Source organism: Notothenia coriiceps, unplaced genomic scaffold, assembly GCF_000735185.1.
Source record: "Notothenia coriiceps isolate Sejong01 unplaced genomic scaffold, NC01 NC01_scaffold00037244, whole genome shotgun sequence".
NCBI classification, from domain to species: domain Eukaryota; kingdom Metazoa; phylum Chordata; class Actinopteri; order Perciformes; family Nototheniidae; genus Notothenia; species Notothenia coriiceps.
The window spans coordinates 9,865,815-9,877,876 of NW_011369945.1; the positions used below are offsets into that span (position 1 = coordinate 9,865,815).

The 12,062-nt window shown below is 40.6% G+C and overlaps 4 protein-coding genes across 6 annotated transcripts in view; 1 reads left to right on the forward strand and 3 right to left on the reverse strand.

Moving 5' to 3' along the window:
* bicdl2 (BICD family like cargo adaptor 2) overlaps nucleotides 1-4,427 on the reverse strand; it is a 6,818-nt gene extending 2,391 nt beyond the window's left edge. The window contains exons 1-7 of one of the 2 annotated variants that reach the window (XM_010793488.1): nucleotides 4,349-4,427; nucleotides 3,238-3,737; nucleotides 2,087-2,302; nucleotides 1,685-1,801; nucleotides 1,013-1,159; nucleotides 661-807; nucleotides 403-477 (exon numbers count right to left, since the gene is read on the reverse strand). In XM_010793488.1, the coding sequence (XP_010791790.1) occupies nucleotides 403-477; nucleotides 661-807; nucleotides 1,013-1,159; nucleotides 1,685-1,801; nucleotides 2,087-2,302; nucleotides 3,238-3,483 (948 nt within the window). In that variant the 5' untranslated portion in view covers nucleotides 3,484-3,737; nucleotides 4,349-4,427. The remainder of the gene's footprint in view (nucleotides 1-402; nucleotides 478-660; nucleotides 808-1,012; nucleotides 1,160-1,684; nucleotides 1,802-2,086; nucleotides 2,303-3,237; nucleotides 3,738-4,348) is intronic. The other variant, XM_010793489.1, reaches the window with a different exon arrangement.
* LOC104965286 (phospholipid-transporting ATPase ID-like) overlaps nucleotides 1-12,062 on the reverse strand; it is a 718,806-nt gene that overhangs the window by 513,923 nt on the left and 192,821 nt on the right. The gene's annotated exons all lie outside the window — the stretch shown is intronic.
* Nucleotides 4,906-5,736, forward strand: mia (MIA SH3 domain containing). The gene is made up of 4 exons (XM_010793487.1): nucleotides 4,906-5,100; nucleotides 5,225-5,358; nucleotides 5,477-5,587; nucleotides 5,667-5,736. The coding sequence occupies exons 1-4, from the start codon at nucleotides 4,983-4,985 to the stop codon at nucleotides 5,688-5,690; spliced, it is 387 nt and encodes a 128-aa protein (XP_010791789.1). The 5' UTR covers nucleotides 4,906-4,982; the 3' UTR covers nucleotides 5,691-5,736.
* The window catches only part of LOC104964648 (alpha-crystallin B chain), a 7,810-nt gene continuing 2,014 nt past the window's right edge, over nucleotides 6,267-12,062 (reverse strand). The window contains exons 2-4 of one of the 2 annotated variants that reach the window (XM_010793485.1): nucleotides 7,902-8,063; nucleotides 7,498-7,620; nucleotides 6,267-7,410 (exon numbers count right to left, since the gene is read on the reverse strand). In XM_010793485.1, coding sequence (XP_010791787.1) covers nucleotides 7,219-7,410; nucleotides 7,498-7,620; nucleotides 7,902-8,063 — 477 coding nt within the window. In that variant the 3' untranslated portion in view covers nucleotides 6,267-7,218. Of the gene's footprint in view, nucleotides 7,411-7,497; nucleotides 7,621-7,901; nucleotides 8,226-12,062 lie in introns of those variants that run through there. The other variant, XM_010793484.1, reaches the window with a different exon arrangement.

A 12,062-nucleotide genomic window follows, 5' to 3' on the forward strand; every position in this document is an offset into this window, starting at 1 on the left:
TATTGAAGAAAGAATGATACATTTCTGTCTTTTTATGCCTTTATTAGCTACTAACTTGAATTTTTATTCAAATGAATTAATCAATTATTTTTGTATATTTTATTGTAATGTAGAGACAAGGCTTTTAGTGACAATCATGTATTGCTTTACAATTATATGTAAAACATTTTTTTTTTAAAAAGTCTAAATGTGATATTTGGCCTCAAATCATCTGAGGCCTGGCGCCCCCCCTGCGATCTTTGGCGTCCCCCAGGTTGGGAACCACTGTGTATACATAGTAGCACGTATGTATGTACACCCATTTCTAAACCAACCCATTCAGACGTCTGTATTGTATTTTCGCAGGTCAATCACCAAGTGAAATTGGGTTATGAAAGGTGTATGTGTGGTTGATCAACAGACCTCCTCTTTGAGTGCTTGTATCTCTTCATCTCTTGCTTGCAGGACTGTGGAGTGAGCGAGAAGAGCCTCTTTGGCCTGGAAGGAGAGATAAAAACAACAGATAGAATGCTCAGCAAGGTCAGAACACTTATTATTGGTGTCAAGGCATTAGATGCAAATTTGGGTTTGAAGAGGCTCGGTTTTTGAAAAACCAGTAGGGATCAGTCTCTAACTATCATAAGGACATAAGAAGGTTTTTTTTGGTGTGTGTGTGTGTACCTGTGATTGCTGAATTTCACTATGCAGAGATAAAGGTTCTGTTTGTCTACTGTCCAGAAAGCTGTCTTCTCCCAGATTCAGACTGTTTTGCAGCAGGGAGCGATTCACGCTTCGTAACTCAAACACCACTCCCTGCTCCTGCTCTATCTACACACACACACAGACACACAGATACAGTAAGAGACTGGTGCACGCACACACTTAAAGGTCAAGAACTTCAAACTAGGTGTCCCTTATGAATTCTGACAAGTAAATATCTCCTTGCAGCACATGATTTCACCTCCGGCTCCTTCAGCCTTCATCTTTCAACGCAAAATGTCATCTTAAATAACAGTCAGTCGTCCATCCTCACCTCTGCCTCTTTCTCTTTCAGGTTTGTTTGTGTTTCTAACAGTCTGTCTCTCAGTCTCTCTCTCTCCATGCGGAGTCTATCGCTGTCCTCCTGTGAAGCTCTTAATTGAGCATCCATGTGCGAAAGCCGCTCCAGCAAAACTTTGTTCTGTATTGGGAAGAAGAAAAATATATTTTTTAAAACAAAATACTAAATGAATGGTGCAATGACAGAGGTAAAATAAAGTGGTTATTATTTACACTAGTGACATTTTGACGCTATTAAATATGTAAAATTAAAGTCCTCAAGGATGTTATATTTGAGTCTAAGAGAGAGAGATCTTGAGATCTGATTTCCGCTTGGCTTTTGAAAGACTGGTCTCCTTAAAGAATGACCTATGATTAGAATTCAAAACAGAACTTTTCGACATGATAAAATACCAAAACAATAACATTTGAGACAGCTAGATGTTTGGCCTTCAAATGCCAATACTTAAAAACAGCTCTCATTACTTTCATGTTGTATTATAATTTCAGACAATTTGGACATTTGAAATGTAATACTTTTTGCTACGTGTTACTATCGATTGAAGACAGCACAATGTGTTTATGACTGTCACACTCAAACCACCTCAGTTACTTCATCATTGATTTTCTTGTGCAATGTACATTCAGAAGTGACTGGTAGGTTTACCTCTGCTTGAATGTTCTCTATTTGTGTGAAGTTGATATTTCGGCTGAACGATGATTCATCCATCTCTTCTCTGATGGAACGAAGCTCAGTCCTTAAGGAGTGCTCAAGTGTAACCGCCTAAGTGGGTGGTAGATTAAAAAAAGTTGAGAAATGTTTTTGTTACAATAAGAGACAAAGATGGGCCTCAATGAACCTGCTGGTCTGCATTTTTTCTGTCTGCGTGACTGTGATGACATATGCAGACAATTCCCACACGAAATGCCATGAGACTGGGTTGCACATACACACACTTACATTCTTTTAAATGTCACAGCATTAAAACATACTTGTAATGACTTATTTTGTGGGTTAGCAGCTCATTAAGGCAGGGTAAAGGCTGCCTGTTTACTGATATAAACCCACCTCTGCTAGCTGCTCCACCAGGCGTTGGTTATGATTGGCTAACTGAGTCAGCTGCTCACTCTCGTCCCTTCTCCGGTCGCGCCCCTGGCTGTTTTGTTGCTCCAGATTTGCCCTCAAAGCAGCTAAATCTGAAGTCAGCTCTGCCTCTCTCTGTCCAGACACCAGCTCATTGATCTCCAGCTTCCTGTGCAGAACATGCTTCTCCTGCTGTAAAGCCTGAGACAATAGAGGCAACATTAACTGGGATCAAGCAAGATAAATAATAATAATACACCTTGGTCATTTCATGTGATCTCTGCAATTGTGTGAGTTTCCAGGCCGTATAAGTGTGTAGAGACAACATGATTAGATGCTGGTTCTTGAAAAACAGAACTGTGTACTGTTTACTTTAAACCTGATCTTTTCTTGCTATGAAGTTTCAAAATATATTGGGTGGAAAAAGCCTGTTATTTTTGCTTTATATCAGAGACAGATTTGTGCCTGTAGTGTAAATCTGTCCCTGAAACTGACAGCTAGATTTATACCTCTATATCTATGTAGTGTATACCTGCAGGATGTATCTTTAGTAACAGCCAAGAAACTTACAGAATACAAGCAGTGTGCAAAACAAAAAATAAATAATACTACCATCGCTACTACCATTATATATAATAATACGAATAACTAAATATCCATCCACAAACTTTTCCTCTGCTCTCCTACTCTTTTTGCTGTCCTCTGTCTAATAGTTTTGTGTCTATGTGGTATGTAAAGACAAAAGAATGCAAAAAATGTGACCTCAGTGACCTCTTTGTGACATGTCCTCTCTTGTTTTACTGCTCAGGAAAATACATTAGGATGTTGTTAATATCTGCGTTTCAAAAAACTACATTTTAAATCCTAAGATTTTGTTATCAGCACTGGTTGAATAGGATGTGAGAGCTGTCATTTCCATTATCTGAGGAAGCATAAATTAAACTTTGATCTTAATTATGTACAGACTTACAAGGCTGTCCACATGTATGATTGCTCTTACATCTAGACTTACTTAAATGTCATGCATGCTTCTCTATGTTAAAACATGTTTGTGCTCCTTTACTTCCCATCTCACAATAACTATATAGTGTTTGCACAGCCACAGGAAACATTGCTTACAGCAGCTTTATCCTTACCTCCGTCTCTCTCTCCCTCTGCTCCAAGGAGGCTGCCAGCTCCTCATTCTTCTCCAGTAAAGCCTGCCCCAGCTCTGCAGCTAGTATCAGATCCGTCTCTATCCCTTCTCCGTTGTCCCTGCTGCCAAGGGAGGATGTGGATGAGGGGAGAGCAAAGGAAAGGGAGACTGAGGACGATGAGGAGAGAGGGAAGAAGGAGTCCTCCAGGCTGGGGGACGGGAGGCTGCTTTTTCTAGGGGTGAACATTGTTGATAGCTGCAGTCTTGTGTTGTGGGTCTAGATAGAAATCATCGTCCCAGATATTGGACTTGTTATCACACAGGTGGCAGGTGGACCGCCATGATATCTTTCTTTCTGAAAAAACAGGAGTCCTTTTTCTGTAACTTGACGATCGGGTCCAGAGAGGATTGAGGAGTTTGATTTTTCACTTTTGTAATCCAGATATGTCTGCTTCCAAGAATCCTAATGATGTTCAAATCTTGTCTTCTTTGTTGATAAAACTATCGGAAAGAAAAGTCCATTAATAGCACAGAAAACCACAACAAACCGATGTATTGACGCCAACTGTGAAAATCAGGACATGCATGACAGCTTTAGTTGTTATCTAGTAATACAATCTCACATTGCCTTGAAGGAGGTCTTTTGTCCAACAGGTGCTTTTGTTACTCTGACCGAAATACCAGCTCCCCTGTAATCTTTGTTTCACTCCCCTCCCTAAATTCCAAAGGTAATGTGCTCCATGTCCTAAAAATATGTCTCTGAAGTAAGTCTCAGGTCTCTAAAGTCCAGGTTGTTGTCGTTGTTGATGTTTTACCCAAATTAACACTTGATTGCTACCAAAACATGATGACATCTTTTTGTCAATTTAAACTACATTTTGGTCACACTGTAGCTGCACTCTGAAGTTTTAGCCTCCCACATGATTCATCTTTACATTTGACGTCACAATCTGGCATCTCACCTAAAGAACTACCTTGAAACCATGCTGTATTCCTGTTATACATAATTACAAAAGAACACTAATCGTACTTATCCTCTAAACATTAACCCTTTTCATCAAGAGATCTCTATTATTCAACTCTGGAGGAAAAAAAATGTAAGTCTGTCTTACCTGACAGTTCCCGGCCAACTCACACCCAACAGGTATAGTCTTCCTGTTTGGTGAGTGTATGCGTGAGTGTTTGTGTGACTGTGTTTGGGAGTGTTTGCACAAGAGAGGCTCAGCTGGTTTCCTTGGCAGTGGAAACATACAGTATGTAAATACAGCCATTGGCTCCTCCTCCTAGAGTAGGAAAGGTAAAGGAAGGGAACCAGGGAGAGGAATACTCTGAGGGACAAAGTCATATGTTTGTTGCAAAAATGTTCTGACATCTAGTGGCTGAAGAACGAATGGAAAACACAGATTATTTCAGAGGAATGTGTTTCTACAAAGTTTTACATTCTGCTGTTTGAGCAAGGGTGACACAGGGTGAGGGGTGGAGAGAGGGGAAGGTCAGGACACAAGCAGGGGTCTGTCTAATCCAGACCTCCTCCTCACCCCCATCCTGTTTACCTGCTTGTAGGGTTTGAAAGGAGCTCTGTGTGTGTTTGTGTAAGAGGTAAGGGGGTAGGGAGAGTAGAAAAAGGGACTGCCATCCATGTAACCTTCTTCTTTCTCAGAGACAGCAAACAGAACAGAAAGCCCACAAGCTTTTATTAAGCTTAAAACAAGACCTTTGGATCATTAGGTGCGTTCAAATACAGACATGGATTGCAAACTCTGGCTTGCTTTTTCAGTGTGGCTTTTGCTGCCCACCTCTGAAGCTGGAAGGCAGATGCCTAAACTCTCTGAAAAGAAACTCTGCGCTGACTCCGAATGCAGCCGTAAGTAGCTCACTAACTTAATTTTGCTGCTATTGACAGTCACATAACAGTACAGTAGGTAGAATGGATATGATAATACACATGCTAAGCTTTCTTAATGTGCATTACAATACATCCTGTACAGATCCTATCCTAATAGCTCGTGCAGTGCAGGACTATTACCCTGGAGACTGCAGATTCATCCCCATCAGACAGGGCCAGCTCATCTATGTTTACGCAATGCTAAGAGGCAGAGGGAACCTCTTCTGGGCTGGCAGTGTAAGTTAAAAAAATGCTTTTGCTTTGACACAGCTCTAAACCAAAACACTGTGTCTTTGTTAAAGTCATGCTGTATCCCTCTCCATGTCAAGTTTAAATCGATTTGATCTGTTTTCAGGTACAAGACTCCTATTACGGACAGCAGGAGGCTCGCATTGGTCACTTCCCAAGCAGCGTAGTGGAGGAGACCCATCCCCTCATGCCAGCCAGCACCGAAGTCGAGACTACTGTAGGTTAACACACACTCATACAGTTCAACAAGAATAAGTGATGCTTTCTTTTAATTCTGCCTCTCTTTTTATTTTCAGAACTGGGACTTCTACTGCAACTAATGTTGCATTTACCAACAAAGAGAACAACATGGTAATAAACTTTGTTTGTCCAAGACAAACATATTTTTTGATCTTACACCGATTGTTGATATGTAGTTTTGCTTATCCAAACTGTTGATAACCTGCACCTTAGAAGATATGGCACAACAAAATATGATTCTAGATTGTGATCATAATGAAAATGTCAAAGCGCTACGAAGGGCTATTGCTGCTTAACGCTCTATATTGGACTATGTCTGTTTTACTCTCTGCAATACTCTATCGTTCTGATTGTATCTGTTTCGCATTCTTCTGATTCACGTAATTTGTGCTCCATTGTTTTTGATGTTTTCGCATCACAAAATAAATACCAATGCGACAACTGTCTAGAAAATGTCTACAAAATATATGATGCTTTCTATATAATATTTTTATTATTAAAGGGGACTATATTGCAGTAGAGGACAAATGCATTGCACTGCAAATACATTAATCATGATTCCGCTTCTCTCCAAATGTATTGTATGCATGTGTTGTTTTGACATACCTTTCAAAAAAAGACATTAAAAAAAGAACACAAAGCAGAGATGTGATTTTGAGTATCAACATTTATTCTATTTGTTGTTTTCTGTGTTAATATGCCAGAGGGTTTTAGCCAAAATGAAGGAATTATCTGTAACTCTTGCATCTACATATGCACTCACTCTCACATACATCCATCCACACACACACTTTCCTTAGCAGCTCAGAGGCAATGCTCCTCAGCAGAAAAGGAGCCCAGTGATCAAATCTGTCCCCCTCCAAACATCAGTTTCTCCATAGTCCCCTTTTTCCCCTCCTGCTCATTGACACACGTCATCCTCTCAACGAGCACACACCTGGTCCCAAGTCCTTTGGTGTCATTTATTGAACAAACTAAAAATGACTGCATATGCTTCCAGAGAACTCCCTCCTCCCTGAAACATACAGAAACCAACACTATTCTAAAATAATAAACAAAGCACAGTTTGCATCTTACGCATACCTACTCAGAAAGTACTGTCTACTGTAAATGTAATAGGTTTGACAATTTTTGTCTTTTATCATCTTCACTGGACAATTTTGAAAAAGTATTGGAATTCCACTCCCTAAAATTTACTTTTGCAATTTCCACTAAAAGGGAGCTGCAGGGTTACAACCATACAAACTATTTTTGTATCACTAAGCAACACAGAGATTATATAACATTTGGAAATGCTAAAGGAAATTGCTTCACAAATATGATCATCACCCTTAATGTGTCTTGTCACAGAGGTGTATGTACATCTATACAACACTTTGTCAAATATAGTCATTTAGCTTTTGTTTTAAAAGAACCGTTGTCTGACAGAGACATTAGAGTAACAGTGAGTTAGAATTAAAATAAGATTCAAAATAATTATAAGGCACTTGCCATCTAACCCTGTATCCCCTGCCTACTGCATAAGTGCACTATGAAACTACTGAAACAAGTTAGTTATAAAAACAGGCTGCACTTGGGGTTAATAGTTATGAGTAGCGTCACTCCGCTCTAGATATTCTGTTTAGGTTCTCCATTTTCACAGGAAACAGGAATAGGGTGCTCAGGGCCGGAAGATGACCGAGGTGCAGTGATGGTGAGAATACCATCAAAGGACAGATTGGAGGTGACGTTGGCACCTAACACGCCAGCAGGAAGTCTGTACTTCCTCCGAAATTCTCTTGACACAAAGCCGTGGTCATCCTGGAAAACAAAAATAACAGTAAATTGTCAACAAATAGATTTTTGTTTGACTATTTCTGTAGATCTCTATCTAAACGTCCTTCTGACCTGTCTGCCCTCATGTTTGCCGTGTATAGTGATGGATCCGTCACTGACAATGACAGACAGCTCTTCGGGGGAGAAATGCTTCACATCCAGTAAAATGACATAGCGATCCTTTTCAATGCGCATCTATAAAAACACAGCAGCAGTTAGCTTGTATTTAAGCAGTGCAAGCCTCATAAACATACAGGGAACTAAAGAGGATTTTCTTCAGTGTCATATTTGAATAATGTGAAACCATAACAAATCTCATATTCTAAAGATGTATGTGCATTTAATACATCTACTGGCCCGTCACATCATTTTAAACTGCAGAACATTACTTATTGACATATAAGAAGTTTTACGAGATATAGTCGTGATATTTTTAAGGAAAATGTAAATTCGGACACAGGATAATTTCACTTTACCTCACTGTATCCATTTTCGGGCCAGTTGAACCAGCGCATTGATGAAGGGCGCATCAAGTTGAAGGACCAGGGGAAGGGCCAGAAAAGTGGCCAATCACTGAGAGGTTCTGCCATGGAGTGATCGGAGAGTCGATGTGGGAAGGCCCTACGGTACCAGGGATACTGGATGGGGATATCCATGATGCGTTTCCAGAGAAAAGTAAAAAACGTTGGTTAGGCAGACTCTTGGTTTGACTTGGTCCGAAATGGGTGCTGTTGTGCTCCATTGCACCACATTTATAGGCCTTTTTCTCCCATCCCACCGTGGCTCTGTCACTATTCACGTCCCCCCCTCTGTCCCCCCCCCCTCTATAGCCTCCCATGCACACTTGCATAGGGACTCTGCCAACAGGCTGATCTTTCTGGAACAATGATGTCAACTGTTTATCTCTACATCTCACTCATTGTTTCATCTGTAGCACTGTGGCAGTTTTCTCTCTCTCTCTCTCTCTCTCTCTCTCTCTCTCTCTCTCTCTCCGTTAGTGGCGAGTTCAGACCCGACGGGTAATAATGGATTATGACGGATATTTTACGATCCTGTCTGTCAAAATGACGGACAGCGAAAAAGTCTAACGCCACCTCAGTGGGACAGAGAGATATGCTTTGGCCATGGGTGGCAGGTAGATTTTGTCAGTCTCACGACGGTATTGGGACGTTTATTTATCGAGATACCGCGATATTCGGTATATCGTTACATCCCTACTGAGCAATAATAAGCAGGAACCGACTAACCAGACAAGTCAAGACATTGTGTTGATTGTAAATTAAAACCTATCATTAGAATGGAGATAAAAAAGTTTGTGAAGTGTATGTGTGTATGTCAAGTATGTGATCACAGCTGTTTAATAATAATACAAATCCTGGCTATTTTCTGTTTCAGTCTGGGACAAGTTTCCATGTGTTTGACCAGGGACGCTTTGCCAAGGAAGTTCTGCCAAAGTACTTCAAACACAATAATATGGCAAGCTTTGTCCGACAGCTCAACATGTGTGAGTACACGTTCCTCACCTCCTCTATAGTCTTCTCTCAACAGCAGTATTTATACTTTGTTTGTGTATATTTATGCTTTTAATGTGTGTGTCTAGATGGTTTCCGTAAGGTGGTGAACATTGAGCAGAGCGGTCTGGTGAAGCCTGAGAGAGACGACACAGAGTTCCAACATCTGTACTTCCTCCAGGGTCATGAACACATGCTGGAACACATCAAGAGGAAGGTATGGACATGTACATAAAGTCTCAAAGATAGAGTGATCATGAAGTGTTTCAAAATAATTTAGAAAGACATATTTGGAGATTTGGAGAAATTACCTAAGCTCAATCACAGTGACATAAGAAGCATGTGCAGGCTGTTCAAGGTTGATTGGTTAAGGTGCTCTGTGTGACTTTAGAAGTGATTCATCTCTAAACATGACCACCCCTCTCCGTAGTCCGCAGTGTGTGAAGTGATGTCAAAAAGCTGTATGTAGCTTACTAAACCCGGCAGGAACTACTTTGCTGATATGACACATTGAATGATAATCAGGAGAACTGCATAATTTAAAAGGAACAAGAACATACTTTCCGGAGCCAACTGAACTACTGTATAAAGTAAAAAACGTGTGATCTGTAAAAATTGAATTTCAGACAGGAATTGAAACCCTACGTATCTAGCAAGAAATATATATTTGTATTTAAATGGCATTGGATTACTATACTTTCATTGGATTTCCTGGAAAGATATCTTAGCAAAGGAGCATACAAATGATTTTACTTTCATTACGACATGCAGTGGTAGCAGTCCAAGTCGAATGCCAATATGCTTTGATTTAGAAAGTACAAAGGTTAGCATGTGGACTGGCTGGGTTTTGCATATCATCATAAGCTTGTTAGCAATGACACAAATTACAACTAATGCTGATGCAAAACAATCATTTTGAAGTATATGTACAGGGGCGACTGTGGCTGTGAGGGAGTGGGGTCGTCTTTCAACCAGAAGGTTGTGGGTTCGATCCCAGCCCATGCAGTCAACATGTCGATGTATCCTTGGGCAAGATACTTAACCCTGAGTTGCTCCCGATGGCATGGCCAACGGTGTGTGAATGTGTGTGAATGTTAGGTCCTAGAGTAAGGTACACTGCTCTGTATGAATGGGTGTGAATGGGTGAATGACATGTAGTATGTAAAGCGCTTTGAGGGGTCTTAAAGACTGGATAAAAGCGCTATTAAGTACAGTCCATTACCATTTATAGCCAATTTCCTATACATTCCGCCAATAATTTGTTGAGACATTAAACAAATAATGTCAACGTAAGATTGCAGCGAGAGAAAAAGTCAGGGGATCACATAAAAATTAGGGTTCAACCTCTGGGGACCCATGACTCAGCAAAATATTAGCAATTAATGTGAAAAAGTTATGAGAAAAAAGGGGTAAACCTTTGCTCTCATGGGGAGGCGGTAATGCCGTGGTTGGTCTAACATCTCACAGTGAGTTTACTTTCCTCAAAAACAAACACGCAGAGGGAATAATGTGGTGTCGTCTGAATAACTTTACCAATAAGGTGTACTGTGTGTTTAGGTATCCCATTGTGAAGAGTGAGGAGACGCAAAGTTCGCTCAGGAGGACCGTCAGTAAACTGCTGTATGAAGCTCCAGCTTCTCCAGAACACAGCAGGACAACATGGAGTGCAGATGCAATGACATGAAACAGTTGAAGTAACAGAGATGTTGTTTGTGTTCCATACCGACCGGCCTAAGTTACGCCCCCGGGCCCCAAAACCTCAGGAACAAGTTTAATTATTGGTCAGGAGGTTGTATTTGTTCCGTTGTTGCAAATGGAAATTAAGGATTTTAGGAATTTAATAAAGCCGAACTCACAAGTCCTGGTTATTTTTATTATCTTAAAGGCACATGTCAAATGCTTTCCGGTTTATTACCCGTCCCTTGTGTGTTTATGAAAGGTTTTCTGCAAGGTAAACGGTGTGCNATACTCTTTCACATTGAATCATAACAAGTCATACTGAATGTAAATACAACTGACTCTAAAGTAAGTCCCAGTCTGTGACATTGGACATTTTGAGGACTCAAAGTCCCAAGCAGTAGGTAGAATATTAGCTAGTCTATGTAATGTGCACAGAAAATAAATAGTTAACTGAATACTGAGATGGAAATTGTCTATAAGCACTCAGTAAAACATAAACACACACAAAAGGCTTCTGAATGATAAGAATGAAAACATAATGCACATTACCATTTTGAGAGAGAGTAGCAAAGTTAAAGAACTCAGAAAATGATCTCTTATCTAATAATTAATTAGTAATTTCTTGCATTTAAATAACTGTTTCGATGTGTTCCAGTCAGGCTTTCGTCCAAACCACATCACTGAGACTGCTCTTGTAAAGGTCTTCAATGACATCCACTTAAACACAGACAGTGGCAGAACTTCAGTGTTAGTATTATTAGATCTCAGTGCTGCGTTTGACACTGTTGACCACAACATATTACTCGACCGACTAGAAAACTTGGTTGGACTTTCGGAAACAGTTCTAAATTGGTTTGAATCCTACTTAAAGGATAGAAAAAACTAGGGATGCACCGAATATTCGGCCGCCGAAAATTATCGGCCGAAAATGGTTAAAAAGGCCCTTTCGGCTTTCGGCCGAAAGGGCACCGAAAAAATATCACCGAATGTCAGGGAACAGGGTTACGTTGGTAAGCTAACGTGTTGTTGTGATGACGTAATCAAAACGCGGCGACAAGCACGGCGCGCGACCATGCTCGCGGCTGGCTCACAGCCAACATGTCTGCCGCTTGGAGATATTTAAAAATATCAGAGAAAGAGGCGCGGATTGCGATTTGTAAAACGTGTTCAGCTGACATTTCTCGAGGGGGTGTAACTGCAAAGACTTTCACCACTTCGGGATTACTCCACCACTTGAAATCAAAACACCCGGACAAATATGCGGAGTAAGATCAAATCACAAGCGACTGACAGCGAGAGACTGGTTGCCGTGCCTCTCATGAGTGCTTGAGAGAAGAGGAACAGACTTATGGCCCTCATAAAGCAGAGAAGCAATGTTCATTAAATACCCCCCACTTCCTATAATAAGTAGCAAGGCCTGGCTTATCATAAGCTTATCATAGTCTA